General features: G+C 36.7%; 1 protein-coding gene across 2 annotated transcripts; it reads right to left on the minus strand.

Moving 5' to 3' along the window:
* Window positions 1-13,232: 13,232 nt before the first annotated feature.
* On the minus strand, window positions 13,233-17,528 carry LOC113281018 (protein OS-9 homolog). Of its 2 annotated transcripts, none has more exons than XM_026529648.1 (9): window positions 17,414-17,528; window positions 16,634-16,752; window positions 15,687-15,763; window positions 14,880-15,083; window positions 14,604-14,675; window positions 14,176-14,291; window positions 14,031-14,097; window positions 13,798-13,907; window positions 13,233-13,662 (listed from the first exon to the last, which is right to left on the minus strand). In XM_026529648.1, the coding sequence occupies exons 2-9, from the start codon at window positions 16,719-16,721 to the stop codon at window positions 13,440-13,442; spliced, it is 957 nt and encodes a 318-aa protein (XP_026385433.1). In that variant the 5' UTR covers window positions 16,722-16,752; window positions 17,414-17,528; the 3' UTR covers window positions 13,233-13,439. The 2 variants fall into 2 exon arrangements, with proteins under 2 accessions (XP_026385433.1, XP_026385434.1); XM_026529649.1 differs by lacking the exon at window positions 17,414-17,528 and adding an exon at window positions 17,106-17,125.
* Window positions 17,529-24,218: the final 6,690 nt, after the last annotated feature.

Raw genomic sequence — 24,218 nt, forward strand, 5'->3', positions numbered from 1 at the left:
AAAGTTTGGAAACGAAGATTTTCCAGTAAATCCCTGTAGACCGGGATCATGCCATTGATGCACAAGTCTACCAGTTGCTGCTCCGTGACATTTGGATCATGGCAGTCCAGGGCCTGGACTCTGAATCTTTTCATGTAGTCATTGGGATTTTCGCTGACCCTATGAAACATTCTTCCAAGATCATAGAGAGTGACTTGCTCTGACACGAAGAAGTACTTCCTGTAGAAGGCGTTAATCATTTCTCCCCAATTATTGATATCCCTGGTGCGATGTTGTTGTACCAGGCATATGCCCTGCCTTTCAAAGATTTTGAAAATTCTTTGAGGCGAACAACATGGTTGTGTCCGTGTTCTCCCAAAGCTTCCAGGAAATGAGAGACATGTTCTCGAGCATTTCCAGTTCCATCATAAAGAGTGAAGGTTAGAGAAGTATAACATTTCGGAAGAGGGATTCTTTGCGTAGCAGCGGGATATGGAGGCTGGTGACGATGGACATGTGAGGTCTTATCCTTTCCATGATTCTCCAGAAGGCGTTCCAAATCTTCCCAAGTAATAAAATTTGATGATTCCTTTGATGATGGCTCGTCTGCAGCTTTGCGGACTTCGCCATCATCCACTGTATGAATTGGAATCACCTCAGGATCAGCATCTGAGGATTTCTCCTTTCCTTTCCCCTTTTCTTGAGTTTTCTCTGACATCTTGTCAGTGAGAGTCTTCAGGTAGTCGAATATCTCCTTCTGGGTTGCATCCATATCGGTTTGATTCTTTACAAGAGTTTCTTGCACTTTGATGAGATCAACAATGGTAGGTGGTGGGTTTCCTCTGATTTCCTCAGGGTGTCGGCCGAATAGAGGACGGCCTTCCGTGTTAGTGTGAGGAGGAGTAACATCACCACCACCATCAGTGTTAGAGGACGGAATGGTTTCCGAGATATCCTCATTGTTATCGTTGTTGTTGCTAGTGCTAGCGCCGTTTGTATTGGAACCTGTAACTAACCCAGACCTAAGACCAGCCATCTTGTGAATCGTGAGATTGCAACCGATAGATTAATATCCCACTGTGGTCGCCAATCTGTAGATGGGGGAAAACGATTTGTTGGTTTTTACGGAATTGAGGAAACGTCCGTGTGGAGACTCCTTGAACCGAGCGAAATGTTGAACCTCACACAGATGCACTGCAAGAAGGGAGTGCTTTAAGTTCGAGAGATCAATCTGTAGGACTCCAGCCTAAACCAAGAAAAATGGTCGTTCCAGAGTCAATCGGTCACAAGAGAGGATGGGTTGATCTGTAGGAAGGAAGCTGAGAAATGTATGGGATCAATGGTGATCTGAGATTGTAGGTGTGTTATAGATTCAGTGCAGGAAAGTTCTGAATGATAAAATTTTACTCAATTGAGAGTGATTGCTCAGACGATGAGTTCGTATAGACGAAAGATTGTTTGTATGAACTTGTCGAGAAAATACTTTTCCTTTCAATCATGATTCAGAGGTCTTTTATATTTCTAGGTCGAAAACACCATGATCCCATGAAGTGTGACAGTTGCTGGAATCAGAGAGTGGGGAAGTGGGAAATCATGTCAAAACCAGTTGCTCATCATGCGGAAACTTGGTTAACTTTCCACTCACTACTTTGCTGACTCTTCCAACTAATTGCATGACTTGCTCACATTCTCGTCGTGTGTATGAACGTGCCATAGACCGCCATACGAAAACTCTAGTTAATATCCCCCATGTGACACGATTGATGTCTCGTGATTGTGGAGTTAGTTGCTGACTTTATGGGATGATGAGTCCATGTATTGATGATTTGAACATGATTTGCAAATGTTCTGAAACTCATGAGTTAAATACGTCTGCTGAGACGAGGTATTATCATGTGGATTACCTAAGGCGAGCAAACTGTGTTGCTGAATTGTTGAATATTGATAGTTGAACCAATATTATTTAATCTGAGCAAATATTGCTGGTTTGAGCAAAAATTTCTAGTCTGAGCGAATATTGCTAGTTTGATCAAATATTGCCGGTTTGAGCAAATATTGCTCGTTTGATGAATTGTTGGTAGCATGACCAAATAAAATATTAATTTAAGATACTGACTGCTGGGTCGAGCATAATAAATAAAAGTGTTGATCATGGAATCAACATAAAATTATCAGTATTCGAATCTACTCAGAATCATGTTTTTGTCGAGTTCTGGATTCAAAATCCTAATTTTAATGAATTGATGATTTATTGAAAATCAACTGCTGAGTGAAGTAGGGACCGGCCATATGGGATGATGAATCCACCATGTAACGCCCAGATGCTCGAATGAGAAAAATACCAAAGTCTCTTGAGGACCAGTTGGTGAAAGAAGGATTAAATGCTGGTTTAATCATTTATTAAAATAATGCTCGTGTGAGCGGTAGATAATAAAACCTAGCCGTGAAAAGATGAGGGACCGACCATGAGATCATGAGACCGGCACTTGGTGGTCATGGGACCAATTGATGGCCGTTTGAGCGAACCACTGATTGTTTGAATAGAGTTCGAACCTAATACGAGCAATTGAGCAAATTAGGTTAAAATAACTAAGATATGTGGGACCGGCCATTTGCAAGCCTAAGGGTCACCCTTGGTCGGTCAAGGGGATGTGCCTGTGTCACCATGATGTTCGTGTCTCAGTCCTGAGGGTTTCGATTTTTTCTGGTGTGCGTTCGAGCATCATTTTGAGAAAAAATGCAGAATCCAGGGTTTTGCTGAAACTAGGAAAAATACATGAGATGAAAAATAATAAATAAAACGGGGAATTGCAAGGTATGGGACCGGCCATGGCTAGGGAATGGACGGCCGGCTGACAAGCACGGTCTCACACTTTCCCAGTTTTATGTAATTTTATGTATTTTCTCTGAATTGAGGGAAATTCCTTGAAACTGGAGTGTTTTATAAAATTAGGGAACTTCCATGAGATGAGAGTAATAAAATAATAATAAAATAGGGAATGATGGAGTGTGGGACCGGCAATGGTCAAGGCATGGCCGGCCGGCCAACGGGCACGGTCCCATGGCACTTTTCTCAATTTTATGTAATTTTCATGATTTTAGGGAATTTTCATAAAATCAAAGAGATTTGTTGAAACCAAGGTATTTTGTTGAAATCATGGAGTTTTCATGGAATTAGGAAAGCAAAACAAATAATAATAAAAAAAAATAAGAGGTGTGTGGGACCGGCTAGAGCATGACCGGACGGCTAGAGCCCGGTCCACGAGTTTTCTTGATTTTATAAAAAAATTCGCGGGTTTAGGGAAAATTCATGAAATCGGGGAATTTGCATGGTTTTAGGGAAAATTCATGAAATCAGAGAATTTTCATGGATTGACGGAAATAATAAAATAATGAGGAACCGTGAGGTGTGGGACCGGCCACGGCTAGGGCATGGCCGGCCGGTTGGTGCTCGGTCCGATTACACCTTTCCCTAATTTTGTTATTTTCCTTGACATAAAGAAATATCATGAAATTAGAAAATTTCCTTGAAACGAAGGAGATTTGCTCGAATGAGAGAAATTCATGAGATCATGAAAAAAAATAAAATATGATAAAATATAAAATTGGGTGTGGGACTGGTCACGGCATGACCGGCCGGCTGGTGAGCCCAGTCCCCTGGCGGCTTTGCTAATATTATTATTATTTTTCCTTCATATTTTTGCATAGGTTCTTCATTCATTCATATTTTTGAGATGCTCGTTTGCGCATTCAAATGTTGGTTTGTGCATTATTGCTAAGTACACTTGCACCATTTTAGTCAGGGCTTATTCGGTGTTCAGATGCCTGCTCGTTGAATAGTTATTACTAACCCATGAAATTCTGCTGGGAAAACTATAAATTGAAGTAACGAAACATTCGAAGAATCGTAGAAAATAGTTGAATATTCAGCTACGATTAGGGATAATTAATTGATGGCTCTACACTAGCAGGGATTCCTATCTAGGAGCATTAATTATCTGAGAGTTGAGCAATATGAACTTGCTGGAGTGTCATATTCCTCCTGTATAGTCAGGGAAAACCTGGTTGCATTCTAAAGACGTTGTTGCTCTATACTAGCAGGCATGCTGTCTAGGAGCCGTCCAATCTTTCGATTCTATACAGAAATAATTACTGAAATTGCTCAGTACTCATGAGATGCGCCGTGGCCTCAGCTGAGAGACTACACATCTACATATACTCTGAGACACAGCCTTCTCAGTCAGAGGTTTTATGGCATGAGTTTTCACGCTTTATTGAGAGACATGAGTCTCAATACTCATCTGATTGACGGATCCGGAGTATGTATAATTATGGTTTTACGATTTTTCTCTTATCGAAAATTCACCATCTACACACTCTTATTACATTGGTTTACTATTCAATTGCAATCCGCTTGCAAGCTGTTTGCAATCCGTTTGCCAACAGTAAAACGTTACATTACTCAACAACTACATCTAAATTAAAATGAACTTTGATCCTTTCACGTCTGTTAAATGTGTTTGTTTCTTTTTTTTTCTTTCTTTTTCTTTCTTATAGTCATTACAAATTTTTGGCAGAAAAGTACATCAAGTGATGTCTACTGTTGAACAAAAATCTCAAAAGTCCCACAAGAACAAGAGCAAGAACTATACCAGCAACACTCCTAGAAACAATGGTAACTACTACTACGGCAACAACGTAGTTCTCTTATTGAGTGAAGAACAAATGACAATATTTCCTCCAAAGAATCATCAGACACGAGGAGAAAAAAGAATGACAAAGGACAACATTTTATGTGCAAATAAGGAATACTAGATAAAAACAGACGTAGACTATAAGTTCCATAATATGCAAAAAATAATAATCTTTTTGAAGCAAATGCAAAATAAACAAGTGGTGATACATACAGGTTTTATCCATAAACCTAGGTGCATGTCCTCTAATTATGAAAATTCACATTCCTGTTAAACGATGTTTGATATTTGTGTTCCATTTCTCTTGTAGATGTGGTGTTGGAGCTGTGTTGACAAGAATTTTAGATGGTCGTGCTCACTGTAAACTCCAAAAATTTGTGGGGCTATGTATCATTACAATGGACTGTATTTTGAAAAGCTGTCGAATTCATTTTTGATGGATCTGACATTTATATAACGCAGTTCAAAAAATTCAATCGCCCAAGAATACACAATGAATGACCTAAATGTAACGGAAACAGTCCCTACATCACAAAAATACATGGTCCATACTTTGTGAGAGGTAGATAGAAGACTGATTACCAGGTAGAAACGTATATGCAGCTTTGTCGGCCTTGATTGAATATCTCAAAAGGCTTTGCCTGATTAAACTATCAAAAATGATATTTTCCACCCTATTTATCGTCCTCTTCCTCGCAGTCGGCTCAAGTGATACTCATCCTTAGATTTCGAGATAAATGCAAAAGGTTCACATGCATATACCCAACTTGGCGTTTTCCATAGTTTTCCTCGAATGATTGGGCCGAGAGGTGGAAAACATCTTAAAAGAGCTTGTAACTAATGCAATTTTACAGAAGCCATTATTATGAGTCGACCACACATTACATACACGTAATAACAGTTAAACCTAAATAAATGTTTCGATTTTAGTTTAATGTTTACACTAGTATTACACCAGTCTGTGTGTTGTTATTTTCATATTGTTTTAGGTGTAGGTTAACAGGATTGACAACCTGTCTAGTATACGTTAGTTTTCCACTCAGATATTTTATATCTATATTTGAGTTTGTGTCTGTGTAAGAGAGAGAGATAAGAATCATCTCCTCTCATTATTTTGTTTCTGCAACTGTAATTCAAAATCTCCATTGATAAATCTTCAAAAGATTCTTTGTTTCACTATGGTATCAGAGAGAGATCTTCTCACATCTTTCAGGTTTTTCGATTCTCATTGCTTCGGCTTCTCAATTTATAATCTTCCAATTTTTCAGAAATGTATTTTTCAGTTTTATGATTCAAGATTTTCCTTCATCTTCAACTTTAATGGAAAATCCTACCAGCATTTCGATTACTACTTTTCCTCTATCTCAACTCAGAAGTTTTGTTCATCCTAAACTAAAAGAAGACAATTTCATAACCTGGAAGAATTTAATGTCTCTTGTGATTCGGAAATTCAAGATTCAACGCTTTCTTGATGGAACATATCCATGTCCTCCTCAGTTCACTAATGCCAACATTGAAAATCCTCTCTACACTAACTGGATGGATGAAGATGCCTCTATTATGATGTGGATTTATTCTACAATTTCAGATTCTGTGATTGCATACTTCTCAAATTTTTCAAAATCATATCATCTCTAGAATAGTATCAATGCAAGGTTTGCAAGATCCTCCACTGCTCATTCAATTCAGTTGCGTACTAAACTATTAGCACTCAAGCAAGGTGGTAAATATGTCTCTACTCTCATTAATGAAATCAAATCTTTGTCTGATCAACTTGCTGCTACTGGAGAACTTATTTCCGGTCAAGAATTGGTTGTTGTTACTCTTGCTGCTTTAAACTCAAACTAGCTATATTACTTTTGCAACCACTATGTGTCACAGATATCCTCCTATCACATGTATTGAACTTCATAACAATATTCTTAGTGAATAAGATGTTGTTAGTGATAGGAATGATCATTTACTTACTGAATTCTCTAATAAGGCCTTTGATGCTAACATGAACTCATTCAGATCTTATGGTAGAGGTACTGTGGAAGATTTAGTGGTTTTAATCTTAATTTCTCCAGAGGTGGTGGTAGATTTGGTAGTTTTTCTTATGGCAGAGGTTCTTTCTTTCATGGTGAAAGTTCTAATTCTCATTCTCATACTTTCCAACTGCTAATAGACCACTTACTCCAACTCTTGTGCACTCATTAGACACTACCTTTACATCCAACCCTATTATCTATCAGATTTGCCGTAAAAAAGAACATGGTGCTCTTGAATGTCACTTAGACTAAATTTTGCCTATCAGAATGCTCATACTCCTCAGCATCTTACTGCTATGTTGGCTTCAGCAAATATCTTGGGAGAGAATCCTTTGTATGCAGATACAAGTGCTAATGATCACATTACCTATGATCCTTCTGAACTTCAAGCAACTTCTACTTATGAAGGAATTGAGGAAATTCAAGCAGCTAATGGTGAAGGTATGAAAATTACTCATTGTGGTTTTACATTAAAATCCTCTCATAACCATCAGCTTCGTCCCAACAATATTCTTCTTGTTCCAAAGTCTTCTCATAACTTATTATCTATTCATAGATTTACTTCTGATAATCATTGTTCCATAACCTTTGACTCCAATGGTTTCTCTGTGAAGGGCTTATTCAATGGGAAAATACTTTTGGCATGCCCATAATGGCCTATATCCTCTTCACTTTCTCCATGCTACATCCCATAAAGCTCTCTATGGTGTCACAACTACCATTCTTGATGAAGTTTGGCACAAGAGACTTTCCCACCCATCTTTTCAAATAATGCAGCATGTATGTAGTTCTTTCTTTTCTTTTGTGATGGGAACACCTATCTTTTGTACTGATTTTCATTTAGGAAGGAGTCATAAACTCCCTTTTTCAAATAATAATAATTTCTTTTATATATTTATAGTAGTATAGTTATAAAGTGGAACATTTGTCTTGGTTATCATGATCAGTCATTCCGCTGAGTTTAGGAAGTTCATACCATTCATACATAGTGTTTTGATCTAAGATTTCAATCATACAACATATAACACTGTCAAGAGTGAATTTCCTTTTTTTGATAAGTCAATGTAGTTCACATCCACTAGAGATTTTATATCTTGATCTATGGGGTCCAAGTCCTGTAACTTCCATCTTTGGATACAAGTATTATTTCAATATAATTGATGACTACTCTAAATTTTGCTGGATATTTCCTTTTGTTTGACAATTCTGATTTTAGAAAGGTATTTTATCAATTCAAAACTCAAGTTGAAAGACACCTATAATGCTTTATCAAGACAATAATAATTGATGGTGGTGGTGAATTTATAAATCCTGAACTAGGTTCTTTTATTTCTACTCATGGAATCATGCGTGAATACACCTGAGCAGAATGGTGTTGCAGAATCTAAGCATAAACATCTGGTGGATGTAGGTAGAACTCTTCTTCTACAATCTGGTATTTCTTCTACATTTTGGGTTGAGGATTTTACTACATCTAATTATACTTTAATAGATTACCAGTAAGATCTCTGAAGTTTAAATCTCCTTACGAAGTTCTTTTCCACAGAAAACCTGATTATGACTTTCTTAGATCATTTGGATGTTTATGCTTTCCATGGCTAAGACCCTATACTCCTCACAAATTGGCATCTAGAAGCATTTCTTGTACATACATTTGGTGTGATGATAATCACAAAGGTTATAGGTGTCTAGATGTTTCTACTGGTATAGTCTATGTATCTAGACATGTAGTTTTTCAGGAAGCTGTATTTCCTCTCAGATCCATAATTAGTCCAAAATCAACACTTATAAATACTTCAAACCAATCATCTGAGAATTTTTTTCTCTCTTCTCCTACTGAAAAGGAGTCTTCTGTATCACCCATTCCTACTCAAGACATACCTATTGTCACTACTGCAATTGATGTCATGTATCCTGAACCTTTTACTGCATCAATAGACATTGCTCTTACTTCCTCTGACACTGTTTCTCCTCAAGATTCTTCTATTGCATAACAAGTTACCAATAATCATATAAAGGTCATCAAGGGTAAAACTGGTATTTTCAAAAAAATGAAATACTTCACCAAATACACTCTAACAGCTACTCTTCTAAAAGCTCAGCATCCTTATGTACCAACTTGTATGTCTCAAGCTTTAAAATGCCTTGAATGGAGACCACGCTTACATTCAGAATTCAATAGTTTGCAAACTGCATGTATTTGGTCCTTAATACCTCCTCATCCTTCTTAGAATATTGTAGGTTGTAAATGGGTATTCAGGATCAAACATAATTCTGATGGTTTCATAGATAAAAATAAGGCTAGACTGGTTGCAAAGGGTTTTCACCAACAAGAAGGTATTGACTATTAAGAAACCTTTAGTCTTGTAGCTAAACCTACTACCATCAGAATCATTTTGTCCCTTTCATAGAATTACAATTGGTACATTGCTCAATTGGATGTCAATAATGCTTTCTTGCATGGTGATCTAGTAGAAGAAGTTTATATGACACAGCCTCCTGGCTTTATTGATTCTGAGCATCCTAACTATATCTGCAAACTTCATAAATCTGTCTATGAACTGAAGAAAGCACCAAGGGATTGGTATGAAAAGCCACAACAAGTTTTTCTTTCTTATGACTTCAAGCCATCTAGTGCAGATTCATCCCTCTTTGTTCAAGAATAGGGTTCAAGAATTACTATTCTTCTTGTTTATGTTGATGACATTATTTTGACAGGTAATTCTAAATCTTATTGTTATGAATTCATAAGACAACTGCAAGTGCACTTTCCTATCAAAGACTTAGGATCTCTTCACTATTTCTTGGTTTTTGAAGTTAAGAGGAAAGCCAATGGTATTTTCATATCACAAACTAAGTATGCCCTTGATTTGTTGGATAAATTTGACATGGCTAGTGCTAAACCATGTTCTTCACCTGTTCTACCTAATTCTAAGTTGTCGGCAAATTGAGTACTTTACTTGTAGATCCAACTTCATAAAGATCTCTTGTTGCTGCTCTTTAGTATCCTACATGGACAAGACCTGAAATCAGCTACGTTGTTAATCAAGTTTGTAAACACACGCAAAATCCTACAACTGACCATCATATTGCTGCCAAAAGAATTCTGAGATACATTAAAGGCGTTGTTGATTATGGAATTCTATTTAGCAAAGGTTTGAGTGCAGTTCATGGTTTCAGTGTTGCAGACTGGCTGGTGATCCTGACTCCAGAAGAAGTACTGGTGGTTACTGCATATTTTTTGGGTCAAGCCCAATTTCATAGTCAAGTAAAAGACAACATTCAATTTCCAGATCATCTACTGAACCGGAATTTAGAAGTCTTGCTAATTCTGCGGCTGAAGTCTTATGGATTTGAAAACTCCTCAAACACTTACACATTTTTTTGCCTACTGCTCCTTCTCTGCTGTGTGACAATATAAGTGCAATATCTTACCCTTCTAATCCTGATTTTCACTCAAGGATGAAGCACTTGGCTATTGACTACAACATTGTTAGAGAATTGGTTCAGGGAAAGGGGCTTTGCATTTCTTACATCTCTACCATTGATCAGGCTGCATATATCTTCACCAAAGGCTTGTCATGTCCTAGATTTTCTCTCTTAAGAAACAAGTTGAAAGTCCTGCCAAAGTCAGCTCTCATCATCTTGAAGGGGGGCTAATAACAGTTAAAACTAAATAATTATTTTTGTCTCAGTTTAGTGTTTACACCAGTATTACACCAGTATGTGTGATGTCATTTTCCTATTGGTTCGGGTGTAGGTTAGCAGGATTGACAGTCTGTCTAGTGTACGTTAATTTTCCACTCAGATATTTTATATCTGCATCTGAGTTTGTGTCATGGTGAGAAGAATCATTTCCTCTCATTCCTTTGTTTCTGCTACTGTAATTCAAAATCTCCATTAATGAACCTTCAAACAGATTCTTTGTTCACTAACACGACCATATTGTTGAAAACTAAGCAACATTATTTATTTTTTTAAACTAAGCAACGTTATTTATTTATTAGATCATGTCGAGGATGGTTGGTGCAAATTATTTATTTTTATTTTTGGTTTTTTGCGCAACTTTAATTTTAACCAATTCTATCTACTAAATGTATTTGATTTTCGTAGACGATGCCTTCAATAATTTAATGTTAATAGGAAGTTAAGGATAACGAACTAAAGAAAAAAAATCGAAGAGAACTGAACATGCAATTATTATTAATTGTATGGTGTAGAGAGACCACATGCAAGTATTTAATCTCATTGTATTTCCATGAATCTCCCCAGATGCAGATTTTTTTTTTTATCAGAAAGATAAATATATTAATTAAGCAAGATAATATTTTAGTTCTACAATTTTATTTTTGTCAAAAACATTAGTAAGGATACTGTCTAGCCGGATGCAGAAATACTTTTGTCAGAAAGATAAACTTTAGTTATCCCCAGATGCAGATAACTTGATAGAGATCTGGAGACTTGATTGGATCAAAAGCCAATGATACACTGGAAACACCATTACGATTGGATTGTAAGACTAACCCCTATGGGCTAGATTGGCCAAAAAGTGTTGCAAATCAAGAAAAAAGTGTGGGAAAAAAATTAACACTACTTCTGGATACTTCTCTCTCCTAACAACTACTCGCAGTTCAACTAGCATAGAGATTGAAACGCTGAATCATTCAGCGCTGAAAAAGTGACATAAACGCTGAACCATTAAGCGCTAGATAAATGTTTTGATAGAGAAAGAAGTAGGACGTATTTGAGAGGGAAGAGAAAGAGAGAGAGAGAGAGAGAGGAAAAAGAGGGGGAGAGAGAGGGAAAAGATGGAGAGAGGGAGGAAAAAGTGGGAGAGAGAGGAAAAAAATGGAGAAAGAAATGGTAATAATTAGTATAAAATTATATGACGTTGTTTGGTTCAGCGTTTAGCGCTGTTTTATTTAACATTTCGCTGCTAGATTAGAAATATCATAGGACTTAAGAGGTTGCTCATGGAGATGTAAGGTGGATAGATATAAGCTGCCATCTTGGTATGGCACGTCTCACTACTGCAGCATGATATACCACATTAATTGGACTGCTTAATGATGATGTTCGCCATGACCACTTAATATCACGTTACTATTGTCTTCCACACGAGACGTGGTTATTAATAACATCAACAGAATATGAGAGTTGAGAAGTCCATGGCTTTATTTTCTTCTAATGTTTAGGTTTGGTGAGCGAATAAGGGAACACGCGCAACGATAATATGTTCCTGTCAAAAAAAAAATATATATATATATATATACAGGGGATGGGAAAAGATCAGGCGACTAGGTTAGGTGCGCAGGGGAAAGATGGTTACTACCGCTACCGCCTTCGACATGAGATGTGTTTTCAGTTTTCCCCAATGTCTCATAAAACTTCTCGAAAATGGTTTCTTGCATGGCGATTGGTGAGCGAAGAAGGGAAGTCTAACGACTTATATATAGGGTAAGGAAAACATTAGGTGACTTTAGGTTAGGTGAGCAGAGAAAATACGATGAAGAAAGGAAAAGATGGTGATCTCCGTTCTCAAACTTAGGTGGGACATGCGAACAGGGAGTAGTATATAAGCAGGTCAACACAGTTTGACCACAAGTTTAAAAAAATGACTATTTAATTTATTTGTTATCCTCTAGTTATTTAACGGGCCGTTATTTAACGGGCCGTTATTTAATTATGTCCAAAGTTTTTTCTTTAAAAAATGATTATTTAATTTATTTGTCATCCTCCAGTTGCAACTAATAAAACGATGTACTCCTTCTGTTTTAGTAAAAGTGATACTTTCACTTCGTTTGTGGAAAAATGATACTTTCATTTTATTTATTTTTTCAATTTGGCCTATTTTTAGGCAAAAATGAAACTAAAAAGTATCTCTTTTTCTGAAACAGGGGTAGTATATGCCTAAAAAATATCATTCCAACAAAAAAAAAACATAACGAATTATGGAGCCACCATAAAGGATGCATAACAATTTATACAATCGTATTTTGGTTCATGCAGCCACTAATTTGGTTATACAACCACTAAAACGATGTATATGCCTCAAAAATAACATTCCAACAAAAAAAAGGATGTATAACGCGTTATACAGCCGGTGACGCTTCGTTTTTCATTGGTCGGCCCTCCCACCATGACAGCTGTGTTCAAGTTTAATTGTTAAATTAATAGTAAAAGATAAAATTCAGCTGCCTGGGTAAATCGTTTTTATCCAAAGGGTTGATCTTCAGCATCTTACTGTGTAATAAGGTCCTTCCCATGGTCCAAAATTCACTCATTCACCTAGTCTCTCATCCAATTTGGCAGTGAACGAGGGTTCTTTTACCCTCATTCCAAAACCCTTGAACTTCTCGCGCAAGCTCACAATCAAAAAATAAATGATGGATGGATTGTATGAAATTTCACAGAAATGCAAGTCGTATCAAGATCCAAGAAAGATCCCAATTTCTCTTTGTTGGTAGAGCTTTTTGTATGCTTTTCCAAATGGAAAATTTTAATCTTTGGTCTACGAATAAAATTAGAGTAGACTAAATAAAGAAGTTAATTTATTCTTTTGGTCTATGAGATCATATAGCTCCACTGCACAATACACATGTAATGTAAAATTTTTGTAATTTTATAGGTTTAAATCAATATATTGTTAACGCTGTAAAATAAGATTTTTACTTGCTGTACCCTATGAATGAGTTGAGATCAAACTTAAATTTGAGCCTAAGTGAGCCCCTTCAGATTATGTTGCTGCGAACTGTTCTGAATCAACATCTTCCTCATAATTAGGTAGCTCCGCAACCACGCCTTCAACCGTTTTTATCTTTTCATCTTTAAAGTTAGTAGGGCTGCTACTGATGCTATCTTCTCTTTCCCTATGAGGGATTTGATCTTCGTTCCCCGCAACTTCAGGAAGCTCGTTACAGTAAATTGTGTGCTGTACGGGTCTCTCTTGTTTGAACATACTGTTGAAGTTGCCCCATATATGTTTATTAAAAAACAGTAGTTAAGCTTTAACAAAAAATACGCTAAATAAAGCAAGCATGCAATATAGATGTGGAACATTAAGAAAAACAATTATGAGAGTAAATAGGGCTTACGGGTGCTTGCAAAGGTAAGGGGTTTGAAATGTAAGCGCATACTTGCAAGTGGATAGCTCCGCAATAGAAGTAATCACACCTTTAGGCCCTGGTTGGCACACAAACCTCACCTGTAAAATGCTTTCAATCCACTTGAGAATTTGTTTCATTTTCTAATTCAACCGCAACAAAGGAGAAAAAGAAACTAATATATATTTAAGTTGGCATAAATCTCATTAATGTCATCTTGATACCTCAGTTTCTCGAGGCTGATTTGTGAGATCACAGAGGGTCCCATTTGTGTATATGTGTGTGTGATACCTAAACACAGATTAAGAGTTGTGAGTTTTTCATCCAGCTTTCACCCATTCTATAGCTTAACTAGAGAAGAATTCATACCTTTGAGATGCATCTTTTGAGCGCGGATCTTTGAAAGTAGAAAAATCAGACAAATTCTGGTTGTAAAGAGCAGTGGCTTCAGCATCATATTCTCCCAAAACAAATTCCTGAAGCGCCTGTACAAATAACATTAAAAAATATTGTTACATAACTGTCCAGTTTATAAGATTTAATTCTCAAATGTACAACAGAGACAATTCGAGCAAATGACTAAGAACAGTCTGAACAGCTACCAAGCTTGTTTTCAACCTTCAACGAAATTTTGTCTGTGAAGTTCTTGAACAATCAATGTCAGCATCTAATCTTTGTGCAGTGACCCTAATGAGTTGTCTGTATAGCTTTACTAGAATAGATGATAATTCATAGAAAGTTCAAAACTTTTGAAGAAGAACACTTTGAATGAACGAGAGTCTAAAAAGAGCTTTTACCTTATCTCCCTCCAAATGAATCTGTCGCAGCTTCTTGTGATAGCAGAACTCATAAGTCCACCAGCCTTCTTGCTGCAGAAAGGAGAGTAAGAATTTAGGAGAAAAATATTTTATCATTAATCTGAAAGAACACGCAAACTCGCAGTACGCCTGCAGTGTTTTTGTAAGAAAGATATACAAGAAGCTCTCAAAAACTCCTATCATTTAAAAGCAAAACAATAAGATACAGAAACAAACTAAGATGTCTTTGATAGTTTTCTGGTGATAAATCCTCACTCTAATAAAGCAGGGACCCTTCAAATTCTCAAAAAGTTCATCTGGTGTCTTCAATCTCACACTTCTTTCTGATTCAACAATCGAATTGCTTGAATTACGCTGAGCAACTGAACTTTCAGCTTTCGGTTTTTCAACACTGGGCAAGAAACACATGTACTTTTTCCCCTCCTCATTTGACATCACCAATGACTCCTGATCATCGTTCTGTGAAACAGCACAACCATTAAGGTTAGGTTAACTAGGGGTCATTTGATATCGGACTTTAAGTATGGCACTTCAGATGCTAAAAAGAATAGCCGAGTTCAGATGATGTCTAGAGCTAATGGATTGCTAAGAACCCATACCAGCTCTCCTGGAAGGAGGTAAGACTACAAAACAGACACCCACGTGAAGAGGACCTATTCTGAAAGAAAACAGTTGGCATCTGAAACTTCCATAGACTGACGAATTGAAAGACAAATGAAGCCAGTCGTTTCAAGAGTTAAACCAGATCCTTAAGGAATGATAGATAGATACTGGCAGAAGCCTAGCCAAATCTTTATGCCAGCTACTTTATTGTCGGTAACCTAAATGAATGGGCACTAATGGCAATACAGGTGCCAAGCTATCAGCAAATCTAAACAAGGTTAAATTCTCCACAGCATAACTTCTAATGTTCCTGAACCAGAATCAAAGAGAAACTCTCCACAAGATAAATTCTAGTGAATAAAGAAGTGAAAACATGAGGGTGACATAAAATGTTATCTACCCTTCCAAACAACTATTCTAGTATATGGGTTAAGCATCTACTATAGATAATATACTCACAGGTTGGTAGGGGGAATCTGCTTGAAGGTATTCAATGCTGTATTTTGGTTCACGAGAGCTACGACCAAATGTCCCACCTGTTCACTGAAAGTTAGAAAAGGGGCATTCAAAGAATCACAATTTACAAGCTTCATCGTAGTTTCTATTAAAAATGCAAGTTGTTTCCAAGAGATCATGCTAAATGTGTCAATGACCGGAATTAGTAAAATTACAGACAAAAAAGAATATGCAAAATGAATCACACGACAGTGGCACTAGGAAAACAGAATGTTCAAGCTTATGTGGACTCGGATTGCTTGGATGCTTGTACCTAGGCAAACTCTCTAAGTCAGCTAAGTGAAAGTAACTGGTGGCGCAAGGCTAGGTTTTGCAAAGACATTATATTGCTTTCAAAAAGAAAAAAAGCATGATAGCTCCTGAAATATGTGAGTTCATTCGACATAGGTTGATGCACATATTAATTTCAAAAGCTTACAATGTGTGGCCATTACGTGCATATGTAGGTGTTGCTTTGGTACCTGACTGAATGGACCGATTTCAAGCATATGATAATAAGTTACTGACAGAATTGATGTTGCACAGTTCTAATAAAAAATAACCACACTCAAGAAATGCTAAACTCATAGGAACATCCAGACATGGGCGTTACCCACTGTAAGAAACTGAGCAGAATAAACAAAACCAATGCATATAATTGTAAGGTCATTGTCTTAGCATGTTATAGATACAGTAGCTGATCATGACTTTCTAACCGGAACACCTTGATCATGATCATTAAGAATACTACATAATTCAAAATTGGCTACTTAAAAGATTTTGTACCCAACTTTGGATAAAGTGAAGAATGTGTGGTCTAACTAATAAATACAAAACAAACAAAATGATTTTATTCTAGATATAACTCAATGCAAACAGAGAGATTTCAATGCAGCAGAGATGTGTATTACCTGCCTGAGGTGTGAAGATCTGATCCGCCAGAACATTGTTGAGGAAATGAAGTGAAATTAGGAGAACCAACCAAGATACCCTTGTCATCTCTTTCCCTCTCTCCGAAAATCTTAATAGCCTGGAGGTAAAACAGCAGAGACTAAGAATATCACAAAACTAATTAACATCAATGACTGGACTGATCTAGTTCTACTAATTACTAACTTAATCATGATTTTCAACTTCAAAGGATAAGTCATTCTACACCGAACAAATAATTCCAAACATATAATCACACCGCAATTTATGAACCCAAATCAGCATATTGCATAAAATGAAATTCGTTCCAAAACTGAACATAATTTGTAATCCAAAAGAAGCTGATGATCTATATATGGTTGGGTTTCCATGGGATTTTTGATTTATGATCCCATGGCATATCTGCATAGTTGCATCTACAAAATTCGAAAACTAATGACACAAAATACTAACAAAAATGATGTGCCATACTACACATGCATCCATCCATGTGTAAGACAGAGAGTAACCCTAGATATCGTGATTGCAGACCGATTATGTTTGATATCTACAGAAATTAGGCTTTGATTTTGGGGGATTTCACTCTAGGATTCAGTGTATATTTCCTGCCTGGTGTTCCTAGGAATCCTTCCCTCCTTCCTGCCTCTAAAATCCCTAATATTGGTCCAAAATTGGTGCAGCAATCATCATCTGAATTTTAAGGTTTTGGGTTTATTTGATTGATTCTGGGAAAACTGAAGCAACGTAGAGCCAATCCATACCTTTTATATAAAAGAGAGCAGAAGCACTAAGCAGGTTTAGGAAACTGAAGCAACGGAGAGCGAATTCTCTTCTGCTGCTGCTTCTGCTGTCTAAGAAATATGACTTGAGCTGAAGCTTCAACGGGAGAGAGAGTAAGAACTTGTTTGTTTGCGGCTGACTCGGCGTCTGAATCTGAGTCAACCCCTGACTCGGACCGAGTCAGCAGTCAGACCGTTTGTTTTCCATTTTGAGTCAGATCTGACTCGACCTCTGACTCAGACATAACCCCTGACTCCGACTCATTTGAATCAGGTAACAAAATACCCCTGACTCATGGGACCAAACTACTGACTCACTTATTTCTGAGTCAGATGAGTCAGATCTGACTCAAAACAAACATATCGACTCAGATCCAGATGAGTCAGGTGATTTCACTCAGATCCAGATGATTCAGATCCAGACGACTCAGATGAGTCAGGAGTAAACAAACATGGTGTAAGTCTGATAAATGGGTTCTTTAATAATTGTTACGATAATACCCTCTGTAATGTTGCTTTTTTACCTTTTTCAGATTACGGCTTTTTTAAGGTGCATGGCATGCCACTCGCATATGGATGGCTTTGGCTTTGCTGCAAACCATAGCATAAAATGGCAAATCCAAGGCTATAAAAAAAAAGGAAACGAACAAACTACTATGACCCTAAGCACTGCTTATTTCTTTATCTCTGATCTTTTGTCTGGGAGTATTAGCTTCTGTTTTCAATTTCAGAACCTCGATGGACATAAGACTAATAGGTTTAGGAATTTGGCCAATTTTTTTACAGCATCCCTTTTGACACCTGGAACGGATATATAATATTGAAAAAGCGGGATATAACAACCACACCCAATAATTCATTCGACAATCTGAATGGACTAAAATCCAATATAATTTCGAGAGCACCAACTGAAAAGCGAGTCCAATCAAGAGAGATATCAAAGAGCTTTATCTCTATTTCTCAATCCAACCATTAAAAAGCGGGGGCCTAACAACCACACCCAATATTTCGTTTAGGCAATCTGTATGGACTAAGTCCAATATATTTCCAAGAGAATCAACTAGACAGTTAGCCTCAATCAAGGAAAATACATCCAAAAGTTATATCTCAATTTCGCAAATCAATCTGCAATCGAACAAATAGAAATCTATGAGCCGGATTAATATGAAAAATAACTTGGATGGTACGAAAGACCAATATCCAAGCGTCAATCAATTTCAATCAACAACCAAAGGTTGGATTCACCAATTGATTGAACTACGTACAACCTGTGATATTTCAATTATATAGAAAATATAATGCGAAAAAGAAATAACACAGACACCAGAAATTTTGTTAACGAGGAAACCGCAAATGCAGAAAAACCCGGGACCTAGTCCAGATTTGAACGCCACATTGTATTAAGTCGCTTCAGACTCGAGCCTACTACAAGTTAACTTCGGACTGGAATGTAGTTGAGCCCTAACCAATCTCACACTGATTAAGGTACAGTCACGTTCCTTATGCCTCTGAATCCCAATAGGACTCTGCGCACTTGATTCCCTCAGCTGATCTCACCCACAACCAAGAGTTGTTGCGACCCAAAGTCGAAGAATTGATAAACAAATCTGTCTCACACAGAAAAGTCTATTGAATAGATAAATCTGTCTCTCACAAAAATACCTATGAGTTTTTGTTCCGTCTTTTGATAAATCGTGGTGAATGTTAACGAATTGATACACCCGACTTATATTCCCGAAGAACAGCCTAGTAATATCAATCACCTCACAATGATCTTAATCGTATGGTAGCGGAACAAGATATCGTGGAATCACAAACGATGAGACGAAGATGTTTGTGACTAGTTTTTATCTTACCTATCGGAGATTGAATCTCTAGAAAATCCTAGAGAAGATAGTACTCAATACGATTGAACAAATTAAGATTAGAACACGCAACTACAGAGAAAATAGTTGGGTTTGGCTTCAGAATCCCAATGAAGTCTTTAAGTCATTAACCTATAATGGTTTTAGAAAAACCTAGGTTAAAGGAGAATCGACTCTAGTCGCAACTAGTATCACACAGAAGGTGTGAGGATTAGGTTTCCCAGTTGCTAGAGTTCTCCCTTATATAGTCTTCAAATCAGGGTTTGCAATCAATGCTACCTTGGTAACAACGCATTCAATATTCACCGTTAGATGAAAACCTGACTAGATTCAAGCTAATATCTTTCAACCGTTAGATTGAACTTAGCTTTTATACACAATGAATTGTGCCTTCATTAAGATATGGGTAACCGTACTTAAACGTGTGCACTTGGTTGGCTCAACAATAGTTAACCGAAGTTAGCTATATGAACACTTTCATATCGAACTTGTTCATCTTTATCACAACTAGTTCAAATGACTCAAATGAAATTAGTTATAGAGTTGTTCAATTGCTTATATTCTCACAGAAATATACAAGACATAATTGAAGCAAAATCGATTTTGATTCACTCGCATCAATTCATGAACATTATAGCCACGGTTTGCAAAAGATTGCATTCTGTATTATATAAATGTATTTGTTCATGAATAAACCGATTTTAGAACTTAAGCTACTCAAGTATATAAACGGGTACGCATACTTAGAGTTATGGACTTGGTATGTCCGCCAGTATGCAAATAGGTACGCATATTGCCGTTCATGACCGAACTCAGTTGAATTAGTATGCAAACGGGTACGCATACTAAATTCCTGGACCTTAACTGTTAAGCCAGTACGCATACGAGTATGCGTACTAAGTTCCCGGACTTCAATTGTTAAACCAGTATGCATACGGGTATGCATACTATGGTTCACGGACTTGGAGTAACTTGCAACAGTTAGCACACAAGTACGCATATTGTGTTATATCCAATCAATGGTTCATTGTTCTAAACTCTACTTTAATCATTGAAACATTCTTAGAAGACGGGAATAGCTGTCTCGCACAAACTATTTGCTTCAAAGAAATTTTCAAGTGATCAATAGATCAATAGAAAACATTTCGATTCTACATCAAATGATTGTCCCACACAAATCATGTAAGATGTTACCAGCCGATTTTCAGATGATCATCTTTTGACTTTCGTCAAGAATAAAAGATGAACTTGGTTAAAGAGAAAGCTTACCAACACATATTTCGAGAAATATGTAAGCGAGTTAAACTCAGCTCGAAATATCAAATGTGTATAAAGTAAAGTCGATATAGTTATACGAATTTTGTCTCAATAGGAGATAGATTAGAAATAGACTTCTGAGTGATAGATGAGTTCAAGTCTCCACATACCTTTTGTTGATGAAGTTCCACAAGCTCCCCTTAGCAGTTATTCGTCTTCAATCAATGAACGCGGTGAAGTCTAAAGCTCAACTACACATTTTATCCTAATCCGAGACATATCTATAAGTAGACTAGAAATCAAGACTTATAGTTTTGGCAACTAAATTTGACAAACAAGGTTGAGATAGCAATGCTTGCGAGTTCGACCGAGCAGTTCTCTAACAAACCAGCAAATCAAACAGATATAAATCTGTGAGTCTGATTAATAAGAGAAATAACTTGGACGGTACCAAAGACCAATTCCAACAAACAAGGTCGGATTTATCAACTGATTGAACTACGCACAACCTGTGATATTTAAATTATATAAACAAATATAATGCGGAAAAGAAATAACACAAACAACAGAAATTTTGTTAATGAGGAAACCGCAAATGCAGAAAACCCGAGGACCTAGTCCAGATTGAACACCACACTGTATTAAGCCGTTACAGACACTAGCCTACTATAAGTTAACTTCGGACTGGAATGTAGTTGATCCCTAACCAAGTCTCACACCGATTAAGGTACAGTCGCGTTCCTTACGCCTCTAAAACCACGCTGGATTCTGCGCACTTGATTCCCTTAGATGATCTCACTCACAACTAAAGATTTCTACGACCCAAAGTCGAAGACTTATAAACAAACCTGTCTCACACAGATAAGTCTATTCTAATAGATAAATCTGTCTCCCATAGAAGTACCTATGAAGTTTCATTCCGTCTTATTATAGATCAAGGTGAAGGGGAACCAATTGATAATCCGGTCTTATACTCCCGAAGAGCATGCTAGAAATATCAATCACCTCACAATAGCTTAGGCATATGGTAGTAGAAGAAGTTACTGCGGAATCACAAAGTCTGAGATGAAGAACTTTGTGACTAATTTTTATATCTTACCTAGCGGAGATAAATCTCAAGCAAATATTAGAGAAGATAGTACACAACATGATAGAACAAGTAAGATCAAAATATACAACTACAGAGAAAATAATTGGATCTGGCTTCACGAATCCCAAATGAAGTCTTCAAGTCGTTAACCTAATAGGGTTTTGGAAAAACCTAGGTTAAAGGAGAATCGCCTCTAGTTTGCAACTCGGATACATGAAAGTGTTGGGATTAGGTTTTCCAATTTCCAGAGTTCTCCCTTATGTAGTCTTTCAAATCAGGGTTTGCTTACAATCAAAGCTAAGATAGTTTAGTAACAAAGCATTCAATATTCACCATCAGATGAAAACCCGATTTAAGATTCAAGCTAAGTCTGCTTAAAACCAAAGCAACATCTCTCCTCCGTTATATGGTCTTAGCTTGTTACACACAAATGAAATATACCTTCATTTAGATATGGGTAATCGTACCTAAACATGTATATTTAGTTGACTCAATAACAATTAACCGAAGTTAGCCATATGAACCCTTTTGTCTTAACCATATTCATCTAACACTTTTAGATCAAATATGATGACCAATCAATCCCGAAATATAATCAAATAAATCTAATTGTGTTTCAAATAGAGTTGTTCAATTATTCACTATCTCATAGTAATATATATGAACCAATTGAAACGAAATCGGATTGATTCATAATTGTACAAAGTACTTATACAAGAATCAGTTCATGAACATTAAGCCACTGTTTGCAAAGATTGCATTCATTAATTCACAAATGTTTAGTTCATGAGTATGAGAATCATACTTAGCCGATTTTAGAACTTAAACCATTATGTTTGCAAACCAGGTATGCAAAGAACAGCTCCAGACCTTGGCCTTGTTCATCCGTTCGCAAACAGTTGTCCCAGACCCAACTCAGGTAGAACCGTTCACATACTAGGTACACAAACAAGGTTCCCGAACCTTTACAGGTAAAACCGTTCGCATACTAGGTACGCAAACAAGATTCCCGGACCTGAACCATAACAATACAGTTCGTATACTAGGTATGCATACCGTGTTGTATCCAGACATGGTTAATTGTTCTAAACTCTCATTTCAATCATTGAAACATCCTTAGAAGACGACAATAGTTGTCTCACACAAACTATTAGCTTCAAGTAATTTTCAAGTGATCGAATGATCAATACGAAATTTTCCAAGACGACATCAAATGATTGTCTCAGACAAATCATATAAGATGTTTCAATGCAATTTTCACATGATCATCTTTTGACTCAATATTTAGTTTCCAACAAATAAGTTGTTTCCAACTAAAATCGTCAAGAATAATGTTGAACATAGTTAAACCAAAAAGCTTCCAACACATATTTCGTGAAACAGATAACTGAGATAAACTCATCTCGAAATATCAAATGTGTATAAAGTAAAAGTCTATATAGTTATACGACTTAGTCTCAGTAGAATATAAAATAGAATAGACTTCTGAGTGATTGATAAGTTTTAGTCTCCATATAGCTTTTGTTGATGAAGTTCCTCCAAGATCTCCTCATTGGATCTTCGTCTTCAATCGATGAACGCCGCGAAGTCTAAAGCTCAACGACATATTCTATCCTAATCCGAGACATATCTATAAGTAGACTTGTTAGAGCACTGCTCGGTCGAACTCGCAAGCGTTTCTATCTAAAGCTTGTTTGTCAAATTTAGTTGATCAAAGCTATAGACTTGATTTCTAGCTAGTCTACTTATAGATATTTTTTGGATTAGGATATAATGTGTAGTTGAGCCTTAGACTTCATGGCGTTCATCGATGGAAGACGAAGATCTACTTAGGAGAGCTTGGAGGAACTTCATCAACAAAAGGTATGTGGAGACTAAAACTTATTTATCACTTAGAAGTCTATTCTATTTTATCTCCTAATGAGACTAAGTCGTATAGCTATATAGACTTTTATATTATACACATTTGATATTTCGAGCCGAGTTTATCTCGCTTATCTATTTCTCGAAATATGTGTTGGAAGCTTTTTGCTTTAGCTATATTCATCATATTCTTGATGAGTTTAGTAAACAATTTATTTGTTGGAACTAAGTAATAAGTCATAAGATGATCATGTGGAAATTGCCTTGAAACATCTTACATGATTTGTGTGAGACAATCATTTGATGTCGACTCGGAAAGTTTCATATTGATCATTCAATCACTTGAAAATTACTTATAAGCTAATAGTTTGTGTGAGGCAGCTATTGTAGTCTTCTAAGGATGTTTCAATGATTGAAATGGGAATTTAGAACAAAAACCTTTGTCTGGATGCAACACAGTATGCGTACCTAATATGCAAACTTTTTGGTATGTTTCAGGTCCGGGAACCTTGTTTGCATACCTAGTATGCGAATGGTTTTAACTGTTAAGGTCCAGGAACCTTGTTTGCATACTAGTATGCAAACGACTCTACTTGAGTTAGGTCCGGGACTGTTGTTTTCATACCCATTTGCAAACAGATGGACAAGACCAAATTCCGAAAGTTATAGTTTGCGTACATGTTTGCAGACTTAGTGGTTTAAGTTCTAAAAT

The sequence above is a fragment of the Papaver somniferum genome, chromosome 5 (genome assembly GCF_003573695.1).
Source record: "Papaver somniferum cultivar HN1 chromosome 5, ASM357369v1, whole genome shotgun sequence".
NCBI lineage: Eukaryota > Viridiplantae > Streptophyta > Magnoliopsida > Ranunculales > Papaveraceae > Papaver > Papaver somniferum.